Below are 25,776 nucleotides of genomic sequence, written 5' to 3'. Positions count from 1 at the left end.
GACAGATTGCTCAGAGAGGGAAAGGTCGGAATGTATCGTGAATACACGGCAAGAAGTAAAATTAGAAGAAGGGTTGCAGTCAAAGGGAAATGAAGGGGAAGAAAGATCTGGAGGAGCAATGGTACCCATGAGTTGTTAGAGCTTACAATCCTTCACATCTGAAAGGTAAATAAGAAGTTTTTTATTAAGGCATCGGATGAAGCAAAGGATGAAATGAAAGTGCAGACCAGGACAACTTTCAGATAGAGTGAGTCGGTGCTGCTGAAGAGAGAGGTCGAGAGAAAGTGCGTGGCATGCATGGCACTGAGTGTGGCGAGAACAGCAGTCCGAGGAACGCTGAATGTCTAGGAGATATCTGTAGTTGCGGGTGGATCCAAAGCACCATGAGTGGAATTTTAGTCAAAATATACATGGAATAAGTCAGAGCCGAAGACAGTTGTTGAGGAAGGAGATGTGGCTGTGCAAGTGAGTTTTTGGCAGATACCTGATCAAATATGAAAAGGGAAATAGAAAGCAATGAAGGTGAACAAGGTGAAAGAGACGAATGGAAATCCTGTCGTGGAGAAGAGCAGAACTTCTTCAAGGTGGGTGTTCCTGGAAGTGAAGTGGCAATGAATTAAAAAACTAATACAAAAGGAAAATACTGCGGATGCTGGAAATCTGAAATAAAAAAGCTAAAATAAATTACAGTCTCATTTCTTACTGCCAACAATGCATTTTTGTATATACAGTTCTGAGAAGAGTATAGGTAGGTCTCAGACCTTGAATGGAGCAGTTCATTAGGGTGGAAACATCCACTTCAAGAGAAGGACATATACATAGAGATGACCAACCCAGAATACTCAGCATACCCCAAGTGGCAGATATGCAGTGGAGGGTAGCATTGCTGCCCAAGACTGCTAGTGTCCTCCCAGTTGAAGAAAGGCAGCATCTGAGTCTGAATGCAGGCAAATGGGACTAAATTCTTCAGACCAATTTCCTTGAATTAATTTTTCTCCAGCTCATTAATAATTTGCTGATCACAGCAGCAAATATTTTCTGTCTCCCAACCTGTTCAAAGATGAGACACCCTATTGTAATGATAAAGATGGAATATTGTGCCACCACGGGCGGGGCTAGTAGCCCCTTTGCAACACCCCAAAAACTCTTTATTCCTTAGCTGAGAGCCATGTGCTTTGTTCATAGTTTTCCTTTTTCCTCAGTTCCTCCCCAAGGAATTTAGGGGTTTCCTCTTCATTAAAATCTGAATTGGCTTCTCTTTGATACAGTTATTAATTTATTCTCTGGAGCCATGACTGCAGGGGACGAACAGGCTATGTTTTATTCATCGAGAAAAATAATGTTCTACACACACTTTCCATACAGTTCCAGAGATGCTCTGCATTTGAAATGCTCCAGGTTAATGACTGTCAACCTCATCTCCAGGATACAATTACAGAGTTTAAAGATGTTTAATGTTTCAAAACAAAGCTCTACCTTTGAAATTGTCATATTTCTTCTGTTAAACCTTTAACCCTTTCGAACCATGGGCCTTCATCCTGTATAAAGGCTGGAGTTAATTCATGTCTGCTGACGATTTGATAAGACTGCCATCGACAGTATGTTCCAGCTGTGTCAGATTTAGTGCTGTCACATGCAAATACAGTCCATCTTATTAGAGATTTTTTTGAAAGTTAATAAATGACATTTAGCACAGCAGCAATACGGTGGTGACAGTTGGAGGTGGGGGGAGCGAGAGCACCTTCAAGCTTGTTGCAAGATATAATTTATATCATAATCAGAATCAATATAAATATTACTTGGAATGGAAATGGCTAAAATATGTCAATGCAGAGTTATGCCATAAGGTCTCAATACATCATGAAATGGTGCATTAACAGAGCAATAAAAATAATTAACTTGCATTTATATGGCACGATATGAAATCCTCAGGATATTCCAAAGCACTTCACAAATATTTAATTATTTTAAAGTGTAGTCACTGTTGTTACTTAGGCAAATGCAACAGCCGATTTGCACACAGCAGGCTGAATTTTATGGGTGCTGAGGCAGGGCTGGAGGCAGGGGGCACAAAGAATTGTGACGGGTGGCGGGGGCAGAGGGCCTGTCGCCTCCCCGTCGCCAAGCGATCTTCCCGGGGACAGGATAGGCTGATGATGGCCTTCCCGCCTAGTGGACAATTGAGGCCCTTAAGTGGCCAAGTAATGGCCAATTAAGGACCTCTTCCTGCCACCAATTGGACCTTAACAGCAGCAGGGAGGCCTCCGCCACGTGAGGAAGTCGCCTTGTAACACGAGGTGACATCTCTGCAGGCTTGGGCGGGGGTGGGGGGGAAATCCCTCCTCTGTGGGCAATCTGTGGACCATGGAGGACCCCCACCAGGGACCACTTCACCCCCAGGACTCCCTCCCGCTGGATTGCATGACCACCCTCAGCAGCTCCCACCCCCCACTCCCCCAACCCCTTGCTAGGGCCTTCTGGACTGGAGCTGGCGACGTCACCTGACCTATCTCTGGTCCGGGGTTCCAGCGCTGGGTCTGGGTCCAAGGCCTCTGCAGTACCAGCAGCGGCCACCAGTCCCAGTGGTGCTGCCGATGCTGCTGAGCTGCTGGCCCTTTGATTGACTGGCAGCTCATGGAGGCGGGATCCCTGTCTTCAAAGATCGCTCGGGGGGGGGGGGGGGGAAGAGGGGGAGTGGAGGGGGGGTGGGTGATGGGGGGCGAAAGGAAAAGGCAGAGGCAGGGTATCCCCCTGCCATTTTGGTCTAGTGTCAGGAGCCCTACCTCCAACACAAAAGCCACAACAGCAAGTAAGACGAACCACCAGTTACTCTGCCTTGGTGCTGTTTGTTGAGGGTACAATGTTGGCCTGAACACCAGAAGAACTCCCTTCTCTTCTTTAAAAAATATAATAGGATCTCTAACATCCATCTGAATGAGCAGATTTATTATCTCATCCAAAAGACAGCACCAGCAACAATGCAGCATTGCCGAGTACTGCACTCAAGTTTCATGCACTAAAATGTGGTTTGAAATCAGAACTTTTTGACTCAGAGGTGAGTGTGCTACTGAGCCAAGTTGACAGAGTGTAACTGTTTCCAAGGGTGGAACACAATTTTAAATATGGGAGCAGTGATTAAGCATAAAAAATACATTTTCCCAGGGGCTTTTTTTTCTCCTGATCTTCTGAAAGGAGTAGGTTATGTCTTATGATACATTGCCAAGCCATTCTTCACGTGTGAGCCTAAACTCAAAACATAAATGCTTGCCAGGTTATTTGGGTGCAACAGCATCAAATTTAAATCTGTCTGCAAAGACATCCAGACAATTCACATTTTCCAAAAGAGAACAAAAGCAGGAACCAATTTCTTAGTCCAAGGGCACAAAAGCTAACTGCAACAATAAAGGAAAGTTGAAGCCTTTATGGATCAACCACCATTCTTTGGTATCTAATACCCATATAGTGCTTACAGTGAATGGGAGTGACTGTCAGCTTTACATAATCTGGTCTAGCTACATTATAAAACAATAAGAGTAGATTTGAATAACAATGCTCAACTGGTATAGCTCCTTACAGGGAACTTACCCCACCCTGCCTGAGGTAAGGAAATCATTTCCTTTATCTAACTGTTTCCTTAAAGAAAATTACACCAATCATTAAAAGGATATCCAGGAACAGGTTTGAAAATGTAAACATGATACAATACAACTTGGAAATGCAACCTTGGACTCCACTATAAAGATGTTTACAGGAGATTAAAACCTTGCTCTAGCTAAATTCCTGTTGTACTAAACTGAAGCATGTAAACCACAATGAGCAATCCAACCACATTATAAATGCTAAGCAGCTGTCCAATTCTTAAAACTGCAGCCTGTGTTACTATTATCTATACAAGACCAGGAGGTAGTTTCTAACTAATAGAGACATAGCCATGTGGCAAGCACCCAACTGAGGAGACATTTAAGCTTATTGCATTCATCAGTATCGATCCATCCAGCTGGTGGCCAGCACCAGAGAAAGAACAGAGTGTCTTTTCCAGACTGTAATGTCTATTATTATTGAGTCTATCGAGTCGCTCTGAACAGGCTCCAGAAGCTGACCGAGCGCGTCTACCCTGAGGCACAGTGTGGCTTTCGTGCAGAGAGATCGACCATTGACATGCTGTTCTCCCTTCGTCAGATACAGGAGAAATGCCGTGAACAACAGATGCCCCTCTACATTGCTTTCATTGATCTCACCAAAGCCTTTGACCTCGTCAGCAGACGTGGTCTCTTCAGACTACTAGAAAAGATTGGATGTCCACCAAAGCTACTAAGTATCATCACCTCATTCCATGACAATATGAAAGGCACAATTCAACATGATGGCCCCTCATCAGACCCCTTTCCTATCCTGAGTGGTGTGAAACAGGGCTGTGTTCTCGCACCCACACTTTTTGGGATTTTCTTCTCCCTGCTGCTTTCACATGCGTTCAAATCCTCTGAAGAAGGAATTTTCCTCCACACAAGATCAAGGGGCAGGTTGTTCAACCTTGCCCATCTAAGAGCGAAGTCCAAAGTACGGAAAGTCCTCATCAGAGAACTCCTCTTTGCTGACGATGCTGCTTTAACATCTCACACTGAAGAGTGCCTTCAGAGTCTCATCGACAGGTTTGCGGCTGCCTGCAATGAATTTGGCCTAACCATCAGCCTCAAGAAAATGAACATCATGGGGCAGGACGTCAGAAATGCTCCATCCATCAATATTGGCGACCACGCTCTGGAAGTGGTTCAAGAGTTCACCTACCTAGGCTCAACTATCACCAGTAACCTGTCTCTAGATGCAGAAATCAACAAGCGCATGGGTAAGGCTTCCACTGCTATGTCCAGACTGGCCAAGAGAGTGTGGGAAAATGGCGCACTGACACGGAACACAAAAATCCGAGTGTATCAGGCCTGTGTCCTCAGTACCTTGCTCTATGGCAGCGAGGCCTGGACAACGTATGCCAGCCAAGAGCGACGTCTCAATTCATTCCATCTTCGCTGCCTTCGGAGAATACTTGGCATCAGGTGGCAGGACTATATCTCCAACACAGAAGTCCTTGAAGCGGCCAACACCCCCAGCTTATACACACTACTGAGTCAGCGGCGCTTGAGATGGCTTGGCCATGTGAGCCGCATGGAAGATGGCAGGATCCCCAAAGACACATTGTACAGCGAGCTTGCCACTGGTATCAGACCCACCGGCCGTCCATGTCTCCGCTATAAAGACGTCTGCAAACGCGACATGAAATCCTGTGACATTGATCACAAGTCGTGGGAGTCAGTTGCCAGCATTCGCCAGAGCTGGCGGGCAGCCATAAAGACAGGGCTAAATTGTGGCGAGTCGAAGAGACTTAGTAGTTGGCAGGAAAAAAGACAGAGGCGCAAGGGGAGAGCCAACTGTGCAACAGCCCCGACAAACAAATTTCTCTGCAGCACCTGTGGAAGAGCCTGTCACTCCAGAATTGGCCTTTATAGCCACTCCAGGCGCTGCTTCACAATCCACTGACCACCTCCAGGCGCGTATCCATTGTCTCTCGAGATAAGGAGGCCCAAAAGCTATGATGAATTACCAAATACAACCTTATCCCACTAATAACCTGTATAATCAACTAAAAATTTATATCATGTGAGAAAGCAGGCACTGTGACGAGGAACAAAGCAATGAACTCTACAGAAAAGCTGAGACAGTGTACAATTTTGGTCTCCTTATTTGAAAAAGGATATAATTGCATTAGAAGCATTTCAGAGAAGGTTCACTCAACTCATTCTGGGGCTGAAGGGCTTATCTTAAGAAGAAAGGTTGAACAGGTTGGGCCTATACCCATTGGAGTCCAGAAGAATGAGAGATGATCTTATTGAAACATATAAGTTCCTGAGGGGACATGATAGAGTGGATACCGGGGAGGATGTTTCCTCTTGTGGGAGAGACGAGAACTAGGGGACACAGTTTAAGAATAAGAGGTCTCCCTTTTAAGACAGAGATGAGGAGAAATTTTTTTCTCTGAGGCTCGTTATTCTGTGCAATTCTCTTCCCAGAAAGCAGTGGAGGCTGGGTCATTGAGTTTATTTAAGGCGGAATTAGATCGATTTTTGATAGAAAGGGAGTCAAGGGTTGTGGGGGCAGACAGGAAAGTGCAGTTGAGACCACAACCAGAACTGCCATGATCTTATTGAATGGTCAAGCTGACTCGAAGGGCTGAATGGCCTTCTCCTGCTCCTAAGTCCTATGTTCCTATGCCTGTTTTCCTGATAGTTATAACCTCAGTTCTGGTATCATCCCTGCAAATCCTTTTTGCACTTTTAGTGCCCCATATCCTTTTTGTAATATGGAGACCAGAACTGTACAAAATACTCCAAGTGTTGTCTAACCAAGCTTCTACAAAAGTTTAACAGAGTGCTTTTCAATTTTATTCCTATAGAAATGAACCCCAGTGCTTTATTTGCATTTTTATGTCCTTGTTAACGTGCACTTTTATTTGCGAATTTGTACCTCTAGATCCCTTTGCTCCTCCACACCATTTAGGCTGCTTTTTCCCCAAGAGATATGTGGCCTCCTCAAAAAAATGCACCACCTCACATTTACCTATATTGATATCCATTTGACATTAACATGCTCATTCTGCAGGTTTAACAATGTCTTCTTGCATTTTGCCAGTCTTCCTCAATATTAACTATAAATGTTGTAATTGTATTTACAATTCCCAAGCCTAAATGTAAAACATAGCTGTAGCACAATCAAGGATTCTGCAAAACGTAAATCGCAAACTCAATGATCTCAACAATTTGTAAATACTGTCAACCACTGATACAGGAGCAACATATATTTATAAAACATTAACCATTTTGATATCATACTGAAAGTTTACACACTGATTCAATTGTGTGTGGGTTTTGCACACATATATGTCTGCATAGGTATTGGGCAAACAGCATACCAGTTCCAACACTATTCACCTTCTTGGAGTTTTCTGCACAGTTTACTAAATATATACAGCAACTGCAATGATGCTGAGCAGAACAGATAAGTCCCACTGTCTGTAGCAAAAGTCTGACCCGATTATTCACTCAAAAGAGTGAGCACAATAAAAACAAGAGTCATGAAGAACAAGGTCAAAGGAAAGGGAATAAGGCAAGAAATATTGCAGAACACTCCACCGCAAGCTTATATTTTGATACTGAAAAAATCATAGTGAATCACTGCAAAAATAGACCAATATTAAACGGCAGTTATTCGTCAGAATTAAAAATTCTGACTACCTATTAAATCAATAATGCAACCATGCTTAAAAACAAAAGCCAAAATGTGAAATCACTTGCCAGCACATTGCCAAAAACAGACAGATCCCTATCGACAGCCAGACTCCTCACCAATCTCTTTTCAGTGTATTCAGACATGGTACAGGTATTGCTCAGTGCGAATTCAGTTGAAAGTATTCATTCTGAAGTGAATCACTAATGAACTTGTGCTAATGAACATGGTTTTTCATTGGGGGTGAGCCAGCATTCAAATAAATTAACATGTTTTGGCTGCACTTCTGAGCTTTACTTGGACTTTAAACCGCAGCTTGAATCTATTGAAATAATAGTCATGAAAATCAAATGAGTTTCCAGTTTTTTGGTATTATTAAATGTGCTGCATTTGTTAAAGTTGCAGGATTGCAAGGAAATGTTTGCCATGCTTTTGGTGGGGAGTTAAAGGGGATGGCTTCCTAATGAGACCCCAGCAAAAGAGGGCAGGGGGAGTGGCTGTCTGTGGACTGCAGGTCCAGCATTGTATTTTAGTAAAGAACCCAGCAGCTGTCAAAATTCACAGAATACACTTTGAAGGATTTGCTTTTTAACTTAATTATTTTTTCCCAGCAGGGATTAGCAGTTTGTGCTTTTACAAGGCTGGCCTCTATCCCTCACCACTAGTTTCTACCCACTGTGACGGTCAGTGATTTAAGTGAATGCTCAGACAAGCTGTCATTCCGATATTAATTGTTGCTTGAAAATAACTGAACAGCCAATAACATTTTACCCTGGTCCCACTTGATGCTTTCATGGACTCGGTCATTAATGGTTTACCTGTTAGCAAAGGACAGCTTTACGGTTTGTTACACGAAAGCGAGAAAATCATTGCCCTAAACTTACTGATGGAAAGCTGAGCATAAATGCTCCCTGTAAACGAGGAAAACTTCAGTAGATTCACCATCCCTATTATTCCATTACTCAGCTCTGGGTGATTGCCCTGCATAGAAAATAATGTCATTCTGACCTCCCCACCACAGAAACCATTGTGGGTTACTTGATTATCCCAATTTCTACCTGTCTCCAATTAAAGATTTGCCAAGCACCTTTCTGAAGCGGTTAATTGACACAGCATCAACTGCTGTTAGAATCTGTTCCAAATAATCACTTTGCTGTGAAGGGAGAAAAAATCCTATAATCCGTAAACTCGCTTGAGGCTTGTTAGTTATAAAATATATCTTCACAGACTAATCAAATTACCTGTTTATACAGACATCATGTTTGCCTCTCAGCATTTTAAAATTGCAGACAATTGGTAGGATTTTACCAGCCGCACAGAGGCGGGTGGAGGGGAAATTTGCAGAATAGCGCGTCAGGTTGGCCACCCTACGTGTTCCCACCTCCGGACAGTCTAGCCGGAGACGGGCGAGCAACAGAAGCAGCCACCTGTGTAGCAGTAGCATGTAACTGGCCACTTGGGGCCAGGTTAGGGATACTGCCAGGATCTTACTAATGGCGGATGAGCCCCATGCTGCAGGTGAAAGCCTGGCAGGTCCCTGGAGGTGGCAGGCCAGGCAGGGGGCCAGCAAGGCCTCCTTTATATATCCCCCAACCACACCCCACCGGAGCCACTTCTGCCACAAGGCTACAGCTGTAGCTGCAGGCCATCCTGTAGAAGGGGATCCCCTCCACAATAATCTCCTGGCAGCTGTGGCCACAAATAATTAAAAAAATTAACACATCTTCCATTATTGAATGGTAGAATAGGCTCGAGGAACCATATGGCCTACTCCTGCCTACTCCTTACGTTCTTATCTTCCACGGGGACCTCCACGTTGAGGGTTCTGCTGTCTGCCGCAGGAGTACCCAACTCTCCCAGTGGGCAACCAGCAGGGCGTCGCTACGGGTCCTCCCATTGAACCAGCCGAGTGCCTGTTCTGCCCACTGTCCTTAATGGACAACACTCTCGGAGGCAGCCTCGAAATTGGCTATATGATCACACAGGCAGCAGCCATGCATCACCAGCAGGGTTGTGACCCTCTTACCCAGATCTCAGGAAATCTTCAAAGTCGGTAAGATTCCACCCAATGTTTCCTTTTAGATCTTCTTTTCTTCAGTGAAAACTAACTCAGCCCTGCAAGTTGATCCTTATACCTTAGAGCCCTAAGTGCCACAAATATCTTTACTTTTCTACCAACCTCTCCGAGGTTTCAGTGTCTTTTAATTGGGAGTTTTTATGAATAATAACTAACTGCCATATGCTTTTCCATCTTTTTTCCATTCTTTCATGGGATGTGGTTGTCACTGGCAAAGCCAGCATTGGTTGCCCACCCCTAATTGCCCTTGACAACTGAGTGACATGCAAGACCATTTCAGAGGACAGTTAAGAGTCAACCACATTACTGTGGGTCTTGAGTCACATGGAGGCCAGATTAGGTAAAGAGGGCAGATTTCCTTCCCAAAAGAACATGAGTGAACTAGATGGATTGTTACAACAATCGATGATAGTTTTGTGGCACCTTTACTGAGCCTAGTTTTCAATTCCAGATTTTTATTAATTAATTGAATTTAAATCCCACCAGCTGCTGTGGTGGGATTTGTTCCTAGGACATTAGCCTGGGCCTCTGGATTACTAGCACAGTGACATTATCTTTAATAATGTATGTCCCTTTAACATAATTTGGTCGACCAATGAGCAACTCAGTCAGATCAAAGGACCCCATGTGGATCTGCTCTTGGGCCTGGTCTTACACAGTTGCAACATGTGCAATGTAACTGGGTCCATCTCACCGCTTGCCTATTTTTTGGTCTTTTGTAAACATCTACACGACCTTTGAACACGAACACATGAGGCTGAATTTTCCCGGGTGGGTCGCAACCCTGACATCAGCTCAAAATTCCAAGTCAAGAGCCCGGAAGTGGCTGTGGTGGGACATTAGTTGTGATCATCCCAGAGGCGGCTAATTAAGAAGCCGCCTCCAGGAGCCTGCTCCAGTCAAGGATGACAGGCGGACCAGGGAAGCGGAAGGCTCAACAGGAGGGCCAACAACGATGCTCATCTGGCAGCCCCACTGGGAGAGGTGGGCACTGCTGAGACAGGCAGGAGATCACAAGGACGCTTCAAAATGGAGGCAATCTCTGCAGCATGAGAACACATCAGACCATCATTGTAGAGGGAATGCATTGCATCCCAGTGGGTTTGTGCTGGGGTGATTGAGAGAAGGCATCAATGGCCCGATGGCCTGCCACGGGGAGGCTTCCTACAGTTACCTGCCAGGCTCCAGCCTCAGTCGTGGGCCCATCTGCCATCGGGAAGATTCCAGCAGTGCCATCAACTTTCCCCCAACTGGCCCATTAATGGGCCTAATTAGCTACCCAATGCTGCTGAATGGGTAGTCTCTACCACGTTGACTCCACCTCCAGCAAGATGGCTCAAAGGCAGGAACGCATCTGGTAGCTGACCCAATGCACTATTTTCCAACTTTGCTCCCAGTCCTGCCTCCGCAGGCCTAGGAAAATTCAGCCCATGGTTTCTACCAGTCACTGGATACTTTGCATGACCAGTGTACACTGTAGGGCAATATTCTGATTAGTGATTCCCCCAACCGCCAATTATAACAAGCAACCTGTTGTGGAACGACCAGAAGAGGACCACCTTAAGAAGCTGTAAGTGAAGATCACGGGAGGAAGTGATGTCGAATCACACATGACCAGGGAGTTGTGTGTGTAGCCCAACAGAGTGAGAGAACGTGTGTAAATATGGTTCCTGCAGTAACCATATACATACATATATATATATATATATAAGGTTCTAGTTAAGTTATAATAAAAACCCACATATTCTTTGGATATTACTTGTAGCCCTGCGAGTCTTCCACCCCAAGGACTGCAGCAGTTCAAGAAGGCAGCTCATCACCAACTTCTCAAGGGCAGTTAGGGATGGGCAATAAATGCTGGCCTAGCCAGCGACGCCCACATCCCACAAACGAATAGAAAAATAGTTCACATACCGAAGGAACAAGTAATATCATACAATCTTCTACACAATTTTTTTTGAGCCAAGAAGCATAGAATGAGAAAAAATCATTTTGCCCCCACCCCCACTCCCCCAAACTCACTCCTTTCACAAATCCATTTACTCTATTTTAGACTCCTGTTTCAAGGCATTGCCCTCGGGTACAAACATGCAATGGTAGATTTTCCAATCAGTTTTGCCTGAGAGATCCAACACAGCAAATTTCTACCCATTTAACACACAATCCAATTTTCCAGTCAAATTTTCTACTAGCATCAGAATCTCCCATCAGTCTGCAATTAATTACACTATATTTGGGTCCCAATGACTTCATTTAGCCATCTACATAATTTCTCAAAGGTTAGTCATCTACCCATCCATATAATTGGTTGTCCAGGGTTGCTGTTCATGAAATTGCATTTTAAAAGCCCTATTGTAGCAAAGGAATGTCTTTGGCCTCCTTGTCTCGAGAGACAATGGGTAAGCACCTAGAGGTGATCAGTGGTTTGTGGAGCAGTGCCTGGAGTGGCTATAAAGGCCAATTCTAGAGTGACAGACTCACTTACATAAAAAGCATCTCAGATGAATAATCTCAGAGGATAACAAAGATCTTCTGAGAAGCTTTTTATATAAGTGTATGCCATTGCTACTATAGGGCTTTTTGAATGCACTTCCTTAAACAGTCATAATCTAGCAGCTTTGGACAATCAATCATAGCAATAGTCATCTACCGACCGATATATCCGTTTAAACTCCAAGAAATCGTGCAGATGTCTAAATGAAATCTCTGGACCTAATCTGGTATGGGAAGGAAGACTAACAATAAAGGTATTTCAGGTGGCACCAAAAGCAGTCTATACTCAGTCTCTTGTACCTTCCTACCCATATTTACAGCCAAAGGTACACCATCCTGGCAATGGTCATGCACAACTGACGACATGGCCTCCAGTTCAACATAGAGCCAGGTGCACAGCCATGTAATCTGTTATCACTTGTAGCTGACATGCTGCATTCAGGTGGCACTGCAGTGGAAGTAATGGTCAGTTGTACCATTAACGCCAGTCCCTTCACCTCCTGTCAGGCATGCTGCAGTGCTGTACTGTGGGTGTGGGTGGTATCTGGAGACACAATTGGGACATTTCTTCACTAATGCTTCAATCTGCACCACTTCTACGTTACCAGCAAATAGGGGTTTAGAAGGTTGTGCCAGTCCATCAATTGGTCTGTTTGTTTCTTAAAATCCATTTGGTTGGGTCATTCTGTCCCTGCATTTGTAATGCTGATAACCCTGTAAGCAAAAGCATTTACTTCATCCTTAGTGCAGTTGATCTACCACAAAACAGGACTCTTTTTCATGATTACTGAATGGCTTGCTTGACCGTTGAAAATCACAGAATTTTCATTTTGATTTCACCAGATTTTTACCATTTTGTTTGAATTTTGTTATTCTAGTTACCTTTTTTACAGTGTCTTTTGTTCAAAACCAGTTTGAGGAGAGGCACTTAATATATCCAATCACAAAACCACAGCACAAAATGTATTACAATTGCCTATCTAAGCTGTTGTTCACATCCTGGTGGCCCTTGTGGTGTCTCCTGTGAGACTTTGCTTTGATTTTTCCTAATTTCACAGTTATAGTTATTACTTTTTTACTGATGTTAGCTCCATGATGTGCAGCAGTCTTTTCCTGTAAGGGAAAGCATCTGATGAAGCACCCCCTATGTGACTGGGTTTGCCTAATCCCACGACTAACTGGCATCATTTCAAAGTAGGACTACTTTACCATGTACATCTGGTTGCTAATTCCCATCATCATATACATTGGCTGGATTTTTATGTTGGGCGGGAGGTCCCACCCACTGGCCAAAAAGTCAGGGGCGAACACGCCTCCGCTGGGCTTGGGTAGCCACGCCTGGATTTTACGCTCCCCAGGCCCTGAATTGGACTTGGGTGGGATTTTCACCTCTCTGATACAGGAAGTCCCGCCTCCAAGAGCTGCTGGCTAATCAGCGGGCCAGCAGCTCAGTCCCAGCACTGTCACTGAGAGCAGTGGCCACTGCTGGGACTGCACCCAGTCATTATTTCGGTGGGGGTGGTTGGGGCTTCGGGGGGTGGGGGGACCCTCCATGGGGCACAGGGGCCCACCCTCAGCCCGCAGGCAGCCATCTATGGGGTCTAAGGCACCACTGGTTGCTGGTAAAATACCAGTGACGGCAAGAGGAGGCCCTTATGTAGCAGTTAATTGGCGACTTAAGGGCCTTGATTGGCCTGGGACGGGTGGGCCGTTTCTTGCCACCACCACCCCCCGCCTCCCACTCAATTTTACGACCACCTTCGCCACCAGCCCGCTCTTGCGGGGGACATAAAATTCCGGCCATTATCTCACATTTATCTCTTTAACAGCCATCTGCCATTCCATAGTCCATTTAAATGCTACTTAATTCCCAATCTGTCACCTATCCACGTAGCTTGGTATCATTAAAAATTATGTTACTGGATTTACCATTTACCCACATCACTTATGATTAGTGAAGAGCAAGGATCCCAGAACAGACCCTACATAACTCCAATAGTCACTATGCCAAAGAGTGATACTGAATTGCTCTCAGACATCACGATAGGCAGATGGGAGCAGATAGCATGTATGAGCTATTAGTTTGTGATTAAGCCATGGCACAGATGGGATCCGAGGGGCAGAGAATACATTTTTATTTTTAAAAAGGACTAAAATAGAGTGCAGAAGCTCTTTTCATCTTGTCACCAGGCTTCTTTAGCTGGTACCTAAACTCAGCCAACACCTAATTATGGATCCTGTAGCTCTGTCATTTGCTTTCTTTGACAACTGAAGTTAAGAGGGCTGCCCTGAGCTCCAACCCTCACCTCCAATATAGAAATTCTGTATTGCGCTGCACCAAGAATTTAATTAAGAAATGTCTAAGAGGTAGGTGGAATTGTTCATTTCTCTCGAGGCCTCATTATGAAATACAGGTAATCCGGAACCAATCTATAATAAACCTTTTCAGCTAAATAAAAGAAGGAAGACAGTAATGGTAAAGATCGAGGTGGCCCAGAGGTGTTTTATTTCCTTTGCACACATACAAATTAAGAAAATAATTTAATCTCAGGAATTCTACAGGGATTTGCAATTCTGCCATTCAATAAATACAGGAATTGCAAATGCTATTGCAGCTATTTCAGCTCTAGAAAAACAAATGCATGACCCCAATAATTAATGCCAAAACTCCTAGATCCAAAATAATTTAAGACCCAAGAGTACACAAGTAATTGGAAAATGTGGGACAGGGACATTTCCACCCAAATAACACTGAAACAATAGGAAAGGGTGTAGAGCGGGACTCGTGTTTTTTTTCCCTAGAGAAACTGAAACCAAACTACTACAAAAGTTACAGAGTACATCTTGGGGAAAGTATGAATAAAGAGAAAAAATTGGCCAAAACCAATGAATGCTAGTTATATAACATAGATAATGGAACATCAATGTTTGTCATATGAGAATGCTTTCTTTAAGACCATTCTGGGACCATTCCACTGGTCTTTAAGACGATTCCACTGCACCTCTCAAAGATAACAGTTCTCCAAATACCAACAGCTGAAAGCCTGACCTGTGCAACTCACAAGGCTGAATCACTCTCAGTGGTTTCATAAAATGGTATTAATACTATTGGCATTGGTCAAGCAGGATACTCTGTGCCACCAGATAGAAAACACACTTTTCTCAAGCCGACTGGCAATTCTGGGTATGGATATGGGGAGCAGCTGTCCACTAGAGGAAAGGGTGACTGACTATCTTGACTGCAACTTGGGACCAACTAGACACCTGCAATTGAAACTAAGGCAGAAGTGGCAGGGTGTTCTGATAATATAAAGCTGCATTTGCTTAGATGATTCAATGACAATAAGCAACATGGATCTTCCATCAGAACGTGTGATGTATGAGCCACAAATGTACAATCCTTAAAGCTTAAATAAGCAGCAATGAAGGCAGTGCAAGGAGCGGTGAATCTGCCAATTTATAGATCTATTTCATTGTGCTGAAAAGCTAAAGTCATTTTATAGGACCAACCAGTTCCTCTTTAAAGGGTCAGATAATTTGCAAAGGAATGTGTTCCTGAACATTCCAGAGAGACTAAAACTTGTGCACCTGTGTTGTTAATAACTCAGTTTTAAAACCAAGGCAATCCTCTCTAGTTTGGCGACACTCAATTAAAAAATTAAACTGCTTCACTATGGATCAAAATAATTCTAGTTTTACAAACCTGTGAACTCCTCCCGGCACACACATGTGTAACCGCCCTCTCTGCGACTGCACACTCCAGAATTCTGGCAGGGATTGGAGTAACAAAGGTTGATCTCTGTCTCACAATAATCTCCAGTAAATCCTGGTGGGCAACGGCAGCGGAGGCCTGTGATGGGATGGATGGGCCGGAAGAGCACGGACTCTGAAGCAATGAACGCAGAAGAGCTGTCAAATTTCAGCACCGAGATACATTTCATATAGTTTTCGCAGGGCTCTCGCAGGCAGACATTGTCATCAAATGGGAGGACCTCAAGCATGGAGACCGAGGTCAGCAGCATCCGGCTCATGTACAACTGTTCCTGAAGATCCTTGGTGGAGAAGAACTGGCTCTGGCTCCCACCTGGAACCAGAGCGGAAAAACTCACGTTCAGAATGCTGCCGCTGACATCAGTGTCATTCTGTATGTTGAAAACAAAGATGTCCTCCTTGGAGGCAGACAAAACTGCCGCCAGACCCTCCACAAAGCGATTCAGCAAAGGAGAGAGGAAACGTTCCTGTGACATGTTCTCCAGACGCACTGTGATACTGTTGGTCAGCATCTCCTCTGTAATGATGATTACTCTCAGCACACACTGTGCTGTCACACTGTGAATCCCGTCTGAAAAAGGAAAAAGAGAAAAATAACTCAATCAATCAACATGTGGAATGAACAACTGGGGTCATTTATTTTTCTTTTTATCCCCAAGGATGGCTTCCATTGGCCACACGCAATATCTACCTTTAGAACAGAACATAAAACCTGTGCAGCAAACGCATGCTGCGAATTAGAACATGTAGCAAGTGATATAGAACATTTAAGAAGCATTATATTAATGATTTACAATATCCAATCTTGTTCAATTGGAATTTCGCTAAACCAGACTAATTGCACATCATGTGCTCAATATTCACTAATTCCTTTTCAGTCATTTTCACTGAGGAGGGGGTACTACAGAACACAGGTTTTTACTCCAATCATGGACAATATTTGGAAAATGGGGGGAAAAAGGGTTTGTACATATATAATGCCTTTCACAACCGCAAGGTGTCCCAAAGCTCATTACAGTGCAGTCATTGTTGTAATGTAGGGAAATACAGTAGCCAAATTGTGCAGAGTGAGATCCCACAAACAGCAATCAGATAATGACCGGATAATCTGTTTTTATGGTGATGTTGGTTGCGGGATAAATATTGGCCAGGACACTTGGAGAACTCAGCGGCTCTTCTTGAAATTATGCCATTAAGATCTTTCATATCCACCTGAGAAGGCAAACGGGGCCTTGATTTAACATCTCATCCAAACAACAGTACATCAGACAGCGCAGCATTCCCTCAGCACTGCACTGGAGTGTTGGCCTAGATTTGTGCATCATGAACTCAGGACGCCTTAAAGGGAAGCCAGATATACACGATGTAGAATGGATTAGAAGGCTATGCTAACAGGGTTAGATGAAGAGGGGTGGGAGCAGGCTCGTGCGGAGCATGACACTGGCATGGACCAGTTGGGTCGAATGGCCTGTTTCTGTGCTGTAAATTCTATGTGAGATGAAACAGGACAGAGCTCTGCTTCAATCACAAAGACACTGGCAGAGCCTAGCACTTGTATTTGTCTTATCTAAATACACAACACTTCCGAAATTAAAACAAAAGTAAAATACTGCAGATGCTGGAAAATCTGAAATAAAAACAAGAAATGCTGAAAATACTCAGCAGGTCTGGCAGCATCTGTGGAGAGAGAAACAGACTTAACATTTCAAGTCAGTGACCCTTCATCAGAACTGGCAAATATTAGAAATGTAATAGGTTTTAAGCAAGCAAAGCGGGGCAAGAGATAACCAAAGAGGTGGTATTGATAGGTCAAGGTCACAGAGAATAACTGACCAGAAAGTCATGGAGCGTAGTCAAATGGTATGTTAATGGTGCGGTGAAAGACAAAGCGTTAGTGCAGAGAGGGTGTTAATTGACAGAAAAATGAACAGCCTGGCCCCAAGCACAAACATGAAAAAACACAGTGGGTAAGTACAGTAGAAACAAACTAAACAAATGAAAATAAAATAAAGAAAGAAAAAAGAAAAAATAACTAAAAATAAAAACGGTGGCCTTCATGCTCTGAAATTATTGAACTCAATGTTCAATCCGGCAGTCTGTAGCGTGCCTAATCGGTAAATGAGGTGCTGTTCCTTGAGCTTGTGTTGATTTCACTGGAACACTTGTTTGATCACCTTCAGAGTTTTCCCAGATTTTTTCCTCTGAATTGGCCTAGTGTTTTCTTTTCCTTGCCTCTCCCAAGCGATTCCCTGGCTTGTGGGGGGTGGGGGGGGGGGTGGGGGTATATGTGCGGTGGGGAACGAATGTGGTTCTTGGTGTTGAGTTACAGTATGGTGCTTTATGACAGGCTCAATAGAGCAGATGCTCACTTTCTGTCCATTATTTTCACATGTTTGTACCTTGTTTTACAGTCCATTGAAATTCAAGACAGAATAAAAAAGGATTAGAGTCATGGAGTCATTAGAGTTGAGGTTTAAAACAGCTTAACATACAGCAGCTAAACCTCTACTTACAAACTGTATCTAACAAACTCCAGTCATGTTCTTGTTGATTCTGCCTAATTGAAACTGATATTGATTGTTAAAGGACTGTGTATAAATGCTCATGCTATATCGTTACATGACAAAAAGCCCTGTATTCTTGTGAGAAAAAAACACATAGGTTGGCATTTTTGCTAAAACACAGCTCTATTATTTCACCACTGACCAAACCGATTACTGAAAACAGATGGTGCTACCTGCTATTAGATCAAATGGAATAAAACTGAAGTTATTCCACTCAACTTGTGGTGCACTGTGTCATGATTGGGCTCAGATCTCAGAGGTTTCCTAGAAATCAACTGCTTAAAAGGAGTATAGCCACATGTTGTGAAATGAAGGAGAAATACAACACCCACATCCAAAGTAATGTCTTGGTGACCAAAACTGGACACAGTACTCAAGATACGGTCTGACCAGAGCATGACGCATTTTGAGCATAACTTCTTAAGCTTTATAATCTACTGTTTTGGCAATACAGCTCAGTGTTCTATTTGTTTCTGACTGCTGTACCATGAAGATTCAGTACATTGTGCAAGGGACTCTTGGAATCTCTTTCAACTTCATCCAAACAGAGATCTGGCTAGGTTACAGGAGGAATTTTGAGTGTTCAAATAATGGGGATTGATTTTAACCTAACCTGCCAGTCTGGAAACTGGCCAGAATGGATGCAACACTGGTTTTACACTCCACCTGATTTAACTTTCTGCTGAAGACAATGGAGAGGGCACAGATTTAAAGTAATTGGCTAGGGAAGCTAAAGTGACATGAGGGAAAACTTTTTCATGCTGTGAGTGGCTAAGGTCTGGAATGCACTGCCTGAGAGTGTGGTGAAGGCAGATTCAATCATGGCATTCAAAAGGGAATCAGACTGTTATCTGAAAAGGAAGAATGTGCAGGGCTACGGGGAGAAGGTGGGGGAATGGCACTGGGTGAATTGCTCATTCGGAGAGTCGGTGCAGATGTGATGGATTGAATGGCCTCCTTCTGTGCTGTAATAATTCTGTGAATCTGACAGCAATATTGAGCAGGTGTTTAACTAGCTTTGAACTCAATCCCATGGGTTTCCCACCTAGTGGGTTAGGTCAAAGTTAGCCCTATAAACTATCTGCAATAATGGAACTGAATGAGGATGTACACCATGCTGCGAATTTTTCTGTTGGCAATGTCCCATGTATGCCAGTTCCTGAGGTGTTATAGACAATAAATAGGGGCAGAGACCCGAAATACCAGGTCTCCACATCTCTTACAAGAAATGAATTCTTGGGGGCCAAATGTTTGGGGATGGGAACCTTCTGGTAAAACAAGGCAGAAACATTTAAATAAGGTGGTGTAATGTTACATTGCCTTCCATGCTGGGCAGATCTCTACCATGAAGAAATTCAAATATGACACTAGGGAGTTGTGGGTGCCTTCAATCGGAAGATCTGTAAAGAAGCAAGAAGCAATTTCTATTTCGCTTGTGCAAAAAAACAAATTAAGAGTAGTTCAGCTGCAATTTGTGAATGGATGTGGTTTCAGGTGCTCAGAAATAGCCGCCAAAGTAAAGTTCCATTCAGACCCAACAATTTCAGAACTTATAGAACATAGAACAGTACAGCACAGTACAGGCCCTTCTGCCCACGATGTTGTGCCGAACCTTTAACCTACTCTAATATCAAACTACCTACATACCCTTCATTCTACTATCATCCATGTACCTATCCAAGAGTCACTTAAATGTCCCTAATGTATCTGCTTCTACTACCACCGCGGGCAGTGCATTCCACGCACCCACCACTCTCTGTGTAAAGAACCTACCTCTGACATCTCCCCAAAACCTTCCTCCAATCACCTTAAAATTATGCCCCCTGGTGATAGCCCTTTCTGCCCTGGGAAAAAGTCTCTGGCTATCCACTCTATCTATGCCTCTCATCATCTTGTACCCCTCTATCAAGTCACCTCTCATCCTTCTTCGCTCCAATAAGAAAAGCCCTAGCTCCCTCAACCTTTCTTCATAAGACATGCCCTCCAGTCCAGGCAGCATCCTGGTAAATCTCCTCTGCACCCTCTCTAAAGCTTCCACATCCTTCCTATAATGAGGCGACCAGAACTGAACACAATATTCCAAGTGTGGTCTAACCAGGGCTTTATAGAGCTGCAGCATAACCTCGCGGCTCTTAAACTCAATCCCCCTGTTAATGAAAGCCAACACCCCATACGCCTTCTTAACAACCCTATCAACGTGGGTGGCAACTTTGAGGGATCTATGGACGTGGACCCCAAGATCCCTCTGTTCCTCCACACTACCAAGAATCCTGTCTTTAAGCCTGTATTCTGCATTCAAATTCGACCTTCCAAAATGAATCACTTCACACTTTTCCAGGTTGAACTCCATCTGCCACTTCTCAGCCCAGCTCTGCATCCTGTCAATGTCCCGTTGCAACCTACAACAGCCTTCCACACTATCCACAACTCCAGCAACCTTTGTGTCATCGGCAAACTTACTAACCCAGCCTTCCACTGCCTCATCCAAGTCATTTATAAAAATCACAAAGAGCAGAGGTCCCAGAACAGATCCCTGCGGAACACCACTGGTCACCGAGCTCCAGGCTGAATACTTTCCATGTACTACCACCCTCTGTCTTCTATGGGCCAGCCAATTCTGTATCCAGACAGCTAAATTTCCCTGTATCCCATGCCTCCTTACTTTCTGAATGAGCCTACCATGGGGAACCTTATCAAACGCCTTGCTAAAATCCATATACACCACATCCATTGCTCTTCCTTCATCAATGTGTTTTGTCACATCCTCAAAGAATTCAATAAGGCTTGTGAGGCATGACCTGCCCCTCACAAAGCCATGCTGACTATCTCTAATCAAACTATGCTTTTCTAAATAATCATAAATCCTGTCTCTCAGAATCCTCTCCAATAATTTGCCCACTACCAACGTAAAACTGACTGGTCTGTAATTCCCAGGGTTATCCCTATTCCCTTTCTTGAACAAGGGAATAACATTTGCCACCCTCCAATCATCTGGTACTACTCCAGTGGACAGTGAGGACGCAAAGATCATCGGCAAAGGCGCGGCAATCTCTTCCCTCGATTCCCGTAATAACCTTGGGTATATCCCGTCTGGCCCCGGGGACTTATCTGTCCTCAAGTCTTTCACAATTTTCAGCACATCCTCCTTCTTAACATCAACCTGTTCGAGCATATCAGCCTGTTTCACGCTGTCCTCACAAACAACAAGGTCCCACTCACTAGTGAATATTGAAGCAAAGTATTCATTAAGGACCTCCCCTACCTCCTCCGACTCCAGGCACAAGTTCCCTCCACTATCCCTAATCGGCCCTACCCTCACTCTGGCCATCCTCTTGTTCCTCACATAAGTGTAGAACGCCTTGGGATTTTCCTTAATCCCACCCGCCAAGACTTTTTCATGTCCCCTTCTAGCTCTCCTAAGTCCATTCTTCTGTTCCTTCCTCGCTACCTTGTAACCCTCTAGAGCCCTGTCTGATCCTTGCTTCCTCAACCTTAAGTAAGCTTTCTTCTTCCTCTTGACTAGCTGTTCCACATCTCTTGTCATCCAAGGTTCCTTCACCCTACCATCCCTTCCTTGTCTCATCGGGACAAACCTATCCAGCAGTCGCAGCAAGTGCTGCCTAAACAACCTCCACATTTCTGTCGTGCATTTCCCTGAGAACATCTGTTCCCAATTTAAGCTCCCCAGTTCCTGCCTAATAGCATTGTAATTCCCCCTCCCCCAATTAAATATTTTCCCATCCCGTCTGCTCCTATCCCTCTCCATGACTATAGTAAAGGTCAGGGAGTTGTGATCACTATCACCAAAATGCTCTCCCACTGAGAGATCTGCCGCCTGGCCTGGTTCGTTGCCAAGCACCAAATCCAACATAGCCTCCCCTCTAGTCGGCCTATCTACATACTGTTTCAGGTAACCTTCCTGGACACACCTGACAAAATCTGCTCCATCCAAACTATTTGCACTAAGGAGATTCCAATCAATATTAGGGAAGTTGAAGTCACCCATGACAACAACCCTGTTACTTCTGCACCTTTCCAAAATCTGCCTCCCAATCTGTTCCTCCGTGTCTCTGTTGCTATTGGGGGGTCTATAGAAACTCCCAATTTGGAGCAAGCAGTGAATCTAAGGTGGAAATCCCACCTGGCACGTCTATAATGTGCAAATTAGCCAAACCCAGAATAGCAGTCAGGCTCGGTGGAGATCAGATCAACAGCACCCAAAAGGAACAATGTTCAACTTATGCTGGAGCAACTGGTAGACAAGAAAATCGGCCTCAAAATGTCCTGATATTTTATTGTAATTCAGATGGACGCTTACTTGCTTTCATTTTGATGTATGCTGCCTCCAAGAAAAACAATAAAAGGTAACTTAAAATATGTCATAAAATTTATCTGTTGATTTATGATGCAGGGCTGCACTTAGCTCACCAAGCAGAATATTACAACAGCTGATACAGAAATATCCTTATGCATTTACAGGCACTTAGAGGGTCTACTTACTTTCAAACATTAAAAGATTTATTAGTCATTTCCATTTAATTTAAATACGGCAGGACAAAGTAAGGTATAACCAAGAAAAGTGATTTGCTGTAACAAGAGTTGAAAGTCACAGAGTAGTTGCGGGGAAAATTATGGACAAGTCCAGAGAATTGTGCACACAGCAGGATGTCTGCAGCAACTCTATTAAAGACATGTTCCATAAATTGGATCTACCTTTGTGTTATCCTGACTCCATGCTATTGCATTACTTCCAGTACCACTGTTTCTGGACTAGTAATAGGCCCAGTACTGGTCAGGTTTCAGCAGTGAACCAACACTATCCCTGTGTACTGCATCACTACACAAATGATAGAATCATCTATCTTCATTTGCAACTTACGTACATCAGCCTTAATATCCAGCCTCTTTGTGTTTACAATGCAATCATACCCTGCAGTGCTGATTTTTCTCATCATTAAAAAAAAAAGCAAAAGTTGCTTAAAAAAGAAACAGTCAGCCAATCTCCACTTTTGGCAAAAGTCAGCCAATTATCATTGGTCCTGCTGATTTCACACTACTCATGGGGAAATGCTGCAGTTGCTGCTTAATAGCAACAGGATGTGCCACATGTTGTCAAAGTGTGACAAATCATTTGCCTTATGTATACTGTATGAGGATTTCTACAGGATTCACTTGAAAAAAACCAGAAACTGAGTCACGTAATTAATTATTAACGTAGTGGCCACAGGAGGACAACCAGTGTATCTGGTCCCCCCACCATACAGGGGAAAAAAGGGACATGGGGATAGCAAGAGATGGTGGAATTGAGGTAGAAGCTCAGCCATGATTGTACTGAATGGCAGAGCAGGCTTGAAGGACCGAATGGCCTACTTCTGTTCCTATTTCTTATGCTCTTATTTAACTGAATGGGGAGCGAGTGCAGTAAAAACATCAAATTGTATTGAATAAGGTGCTTCACAGCAGGACAAAAGGAAGGACACTCGACTGAGGAGACAGCTAAGAACTTCCATAGGCGAATAAGAATGAAAGCTATGCAAATTGAACATGCACTTCTCCTGCAGATACAGTTTAAACTACAGCATTGGTTGTAGTCAGGCATCACTGCCTTTATACTCCTCAGCTTCAGTTTTCACGCAAATGCATACAGACCAAAAGAATAGGGTAACCCCAGTTTAGCTTAAAGGCGTTTAGGAAATCCATCAGATATCCTCATCACTTCTCAAATCAGGTTTGGCATTACAATGCAGCTACAGATCATGCAGCGTCAAATTCACGTAGCATGAATCACAGAATTCACAACATTAGAGGCAGACATTCTGCCCACTGTGTCAGTGCTAACTCATCAACTGGTGTAGTATACTCTAGTCACCTTTCCCTTTACCCTTTTATGTTTTTCCTTTCCAAATACTTAGCTAGTTTCCTTTTAAATGATGTTGTTGCCTCCACCTCAATAATCGTTTGTGATAAAGCATTCCATGTTCTAATAACCCTAGGGCCGGGATTTTATGGGCACCCCTGAGGCGGAGGGGAGGGGGGGGGGGGGGCACAGAACATTGCAACGGAAGGTGGGGGGTGGGGGGGGAAGTGGGGATGCAGAGGGCCTGTCGCCTCCTCATCACCCAGCAATCATCCTGGGGGCGAGATAGGCTGACGACAGCCTTCCCGCCCAGATGCCAATTGAGGCCCTTAAGTGGCTTATTAATGGCCAATTAAGGGCTTCTTCCCGCCACCACTGGGATCTTATCAGCAGCGGTTGGTGGGGGGGGGGGCCTTTACCGCGTGGAGATGACGCCTTGTAACACGAGGCACTCTCTCCACAGGCCTGTGGGGGAAGGGGGGAGATCCCTCCTCCATGGGCAATTTGTGGCCCACATAGGACCCCCACCATGAACCAATTCACCCACTGGGACCCTTTCCCCCTGGACCGCAAGACCACCCCCTCGCTGGGGCCTTCTGGACTGGCCCCAGTGACCTCACCTATCTCTGTTCCAGGGTTCCACTGCTGGGCCTGGGTCTGAGGCCACCATAGTACTGGCAGTGTCCATCGCTCCTGGTGGCACTGCTGATACTGCTGAGTTGCAGGCCCCTGTGATTTGCCGGCAGCTCATGAAGGCAGGATCACCATCCCTTTAAAGTCTTCAAAGGCCTGGGGAACCCGCCTCCTAAAACTTTCATTTAAAAAGACCGGAGGATCTCTCTGGGGGATGGGTGGGCATGTTGGTGCGAAAAGACATTTCAGTCTGGCGCCAGGAGCCCCACCTCCAGCACAAAATCCAGCTCTTGGAGTGAAAAAAAATTCTTTTCACTTCCACTTTCATTGTTGTAGTGATAATCCTGAGACTATACTACCTTGTTATAGATAGAGGACCAGTGGATGTTCAGTCAAGACAGGACAGGGTTTAGACATGATGCCCCTGTGATTGAACAGCTGGTTGACACTCATTGTTAACTCCCACACATGAATAATGAACACTTGGCTAAGCTACTGCACTCAACAGAATGTGACAGATGCACAACCGTTAAAAAATAAAGCAACCCCTCTGTCTTAGTAATTCATCCCTGCCAGTTTCTCTAATAGATGTCCTTAACAATTGTTGTTTCAACAAAATATTCCAAAAATAGTAAAACATAGATGTTAATGGAAATTTTACAACTCAGTTTATTGACTGTGCATGAAAATAAGAAAGCATCTGATATGCATTCATTATTTATAACAAGCAGAGTTCACCCACGTACACCAAAACTCGGAATTTCTAAATGCACAGCTGAATTCCAGATCTTTGTTGGTCCAACAGTACAGCACCACATCTCTATTTAGGGAGCCATAGAGTTCAATAGCACAGCAAGGGTCTAAGACAGTCAAGGACAACTGGTAGAAGAACACTGGACTTCCACTCAAAGGGTCTGAAAAGCGTAATGATGGAGAATTCAACCTCTATTAAGAGAGCCTGACAGATCTAGCAGTGTAGAATTGCTGATTAATGAAACAGTCCAGAGACTTGGCAGTAATGCAGTCACTCTCATTCAGAAGACCTGACAAACATAATTCTTGAGGACTGGGTTCCCAAAGGTTTTGACATCTCCCATCCAACGTTTGTT

At 44.1% G+C, this 25,776-nt stretch overlaps 1 protein-coding gene across 2 annotated transcripts in view; it reads right to left on the bottom strand.

Annotated features, from left to right (window-relative positions):
* The window catches only part of LOC137380212 (cadherin EGF LAG seven-pass G-type receptor 3-like), a 305,811-nt gene that overhangs the window by 236,317 nt on the left and 43,718 nt on the right, over positions 1-25,776 (bottom strand). For both annotated transcript variants that reach the window (XM_068052016.1, XM_068052015.1), the window contains exon 2: positions 15,546-16,184. In XM_068052016.1, coding sequence (XP_067908117.1) covers positions 15,546-16,184 — 639 coding nt within the window. The remainder of the gene's footprint in view (positions 1-15,545; positions 16,185-25,776) is intronic.

The sequence above is a fragment of the Heterodontus francisci genome, chromosome 19 (genome assembly GCF_036365525.1).
Source record: "Heterodontus francisci isolate sHetFra1 chromosome 19, sHetFra1.hap1, whole genome shotgun sequence".
In the NCBI taxonomy this organism is placed as follows: domain Eukaryota; kingdom Metazoa; phylum Chordata; class Chondrichthyes; order Heterodontiformes; family Heterodontidae; genus Heterodontus; species Heterodontus francisci.
Note: the sequence above shows the minus strand (reverse complement) of the source record. Positions and strands in the feature narration are given on the sequence as shown.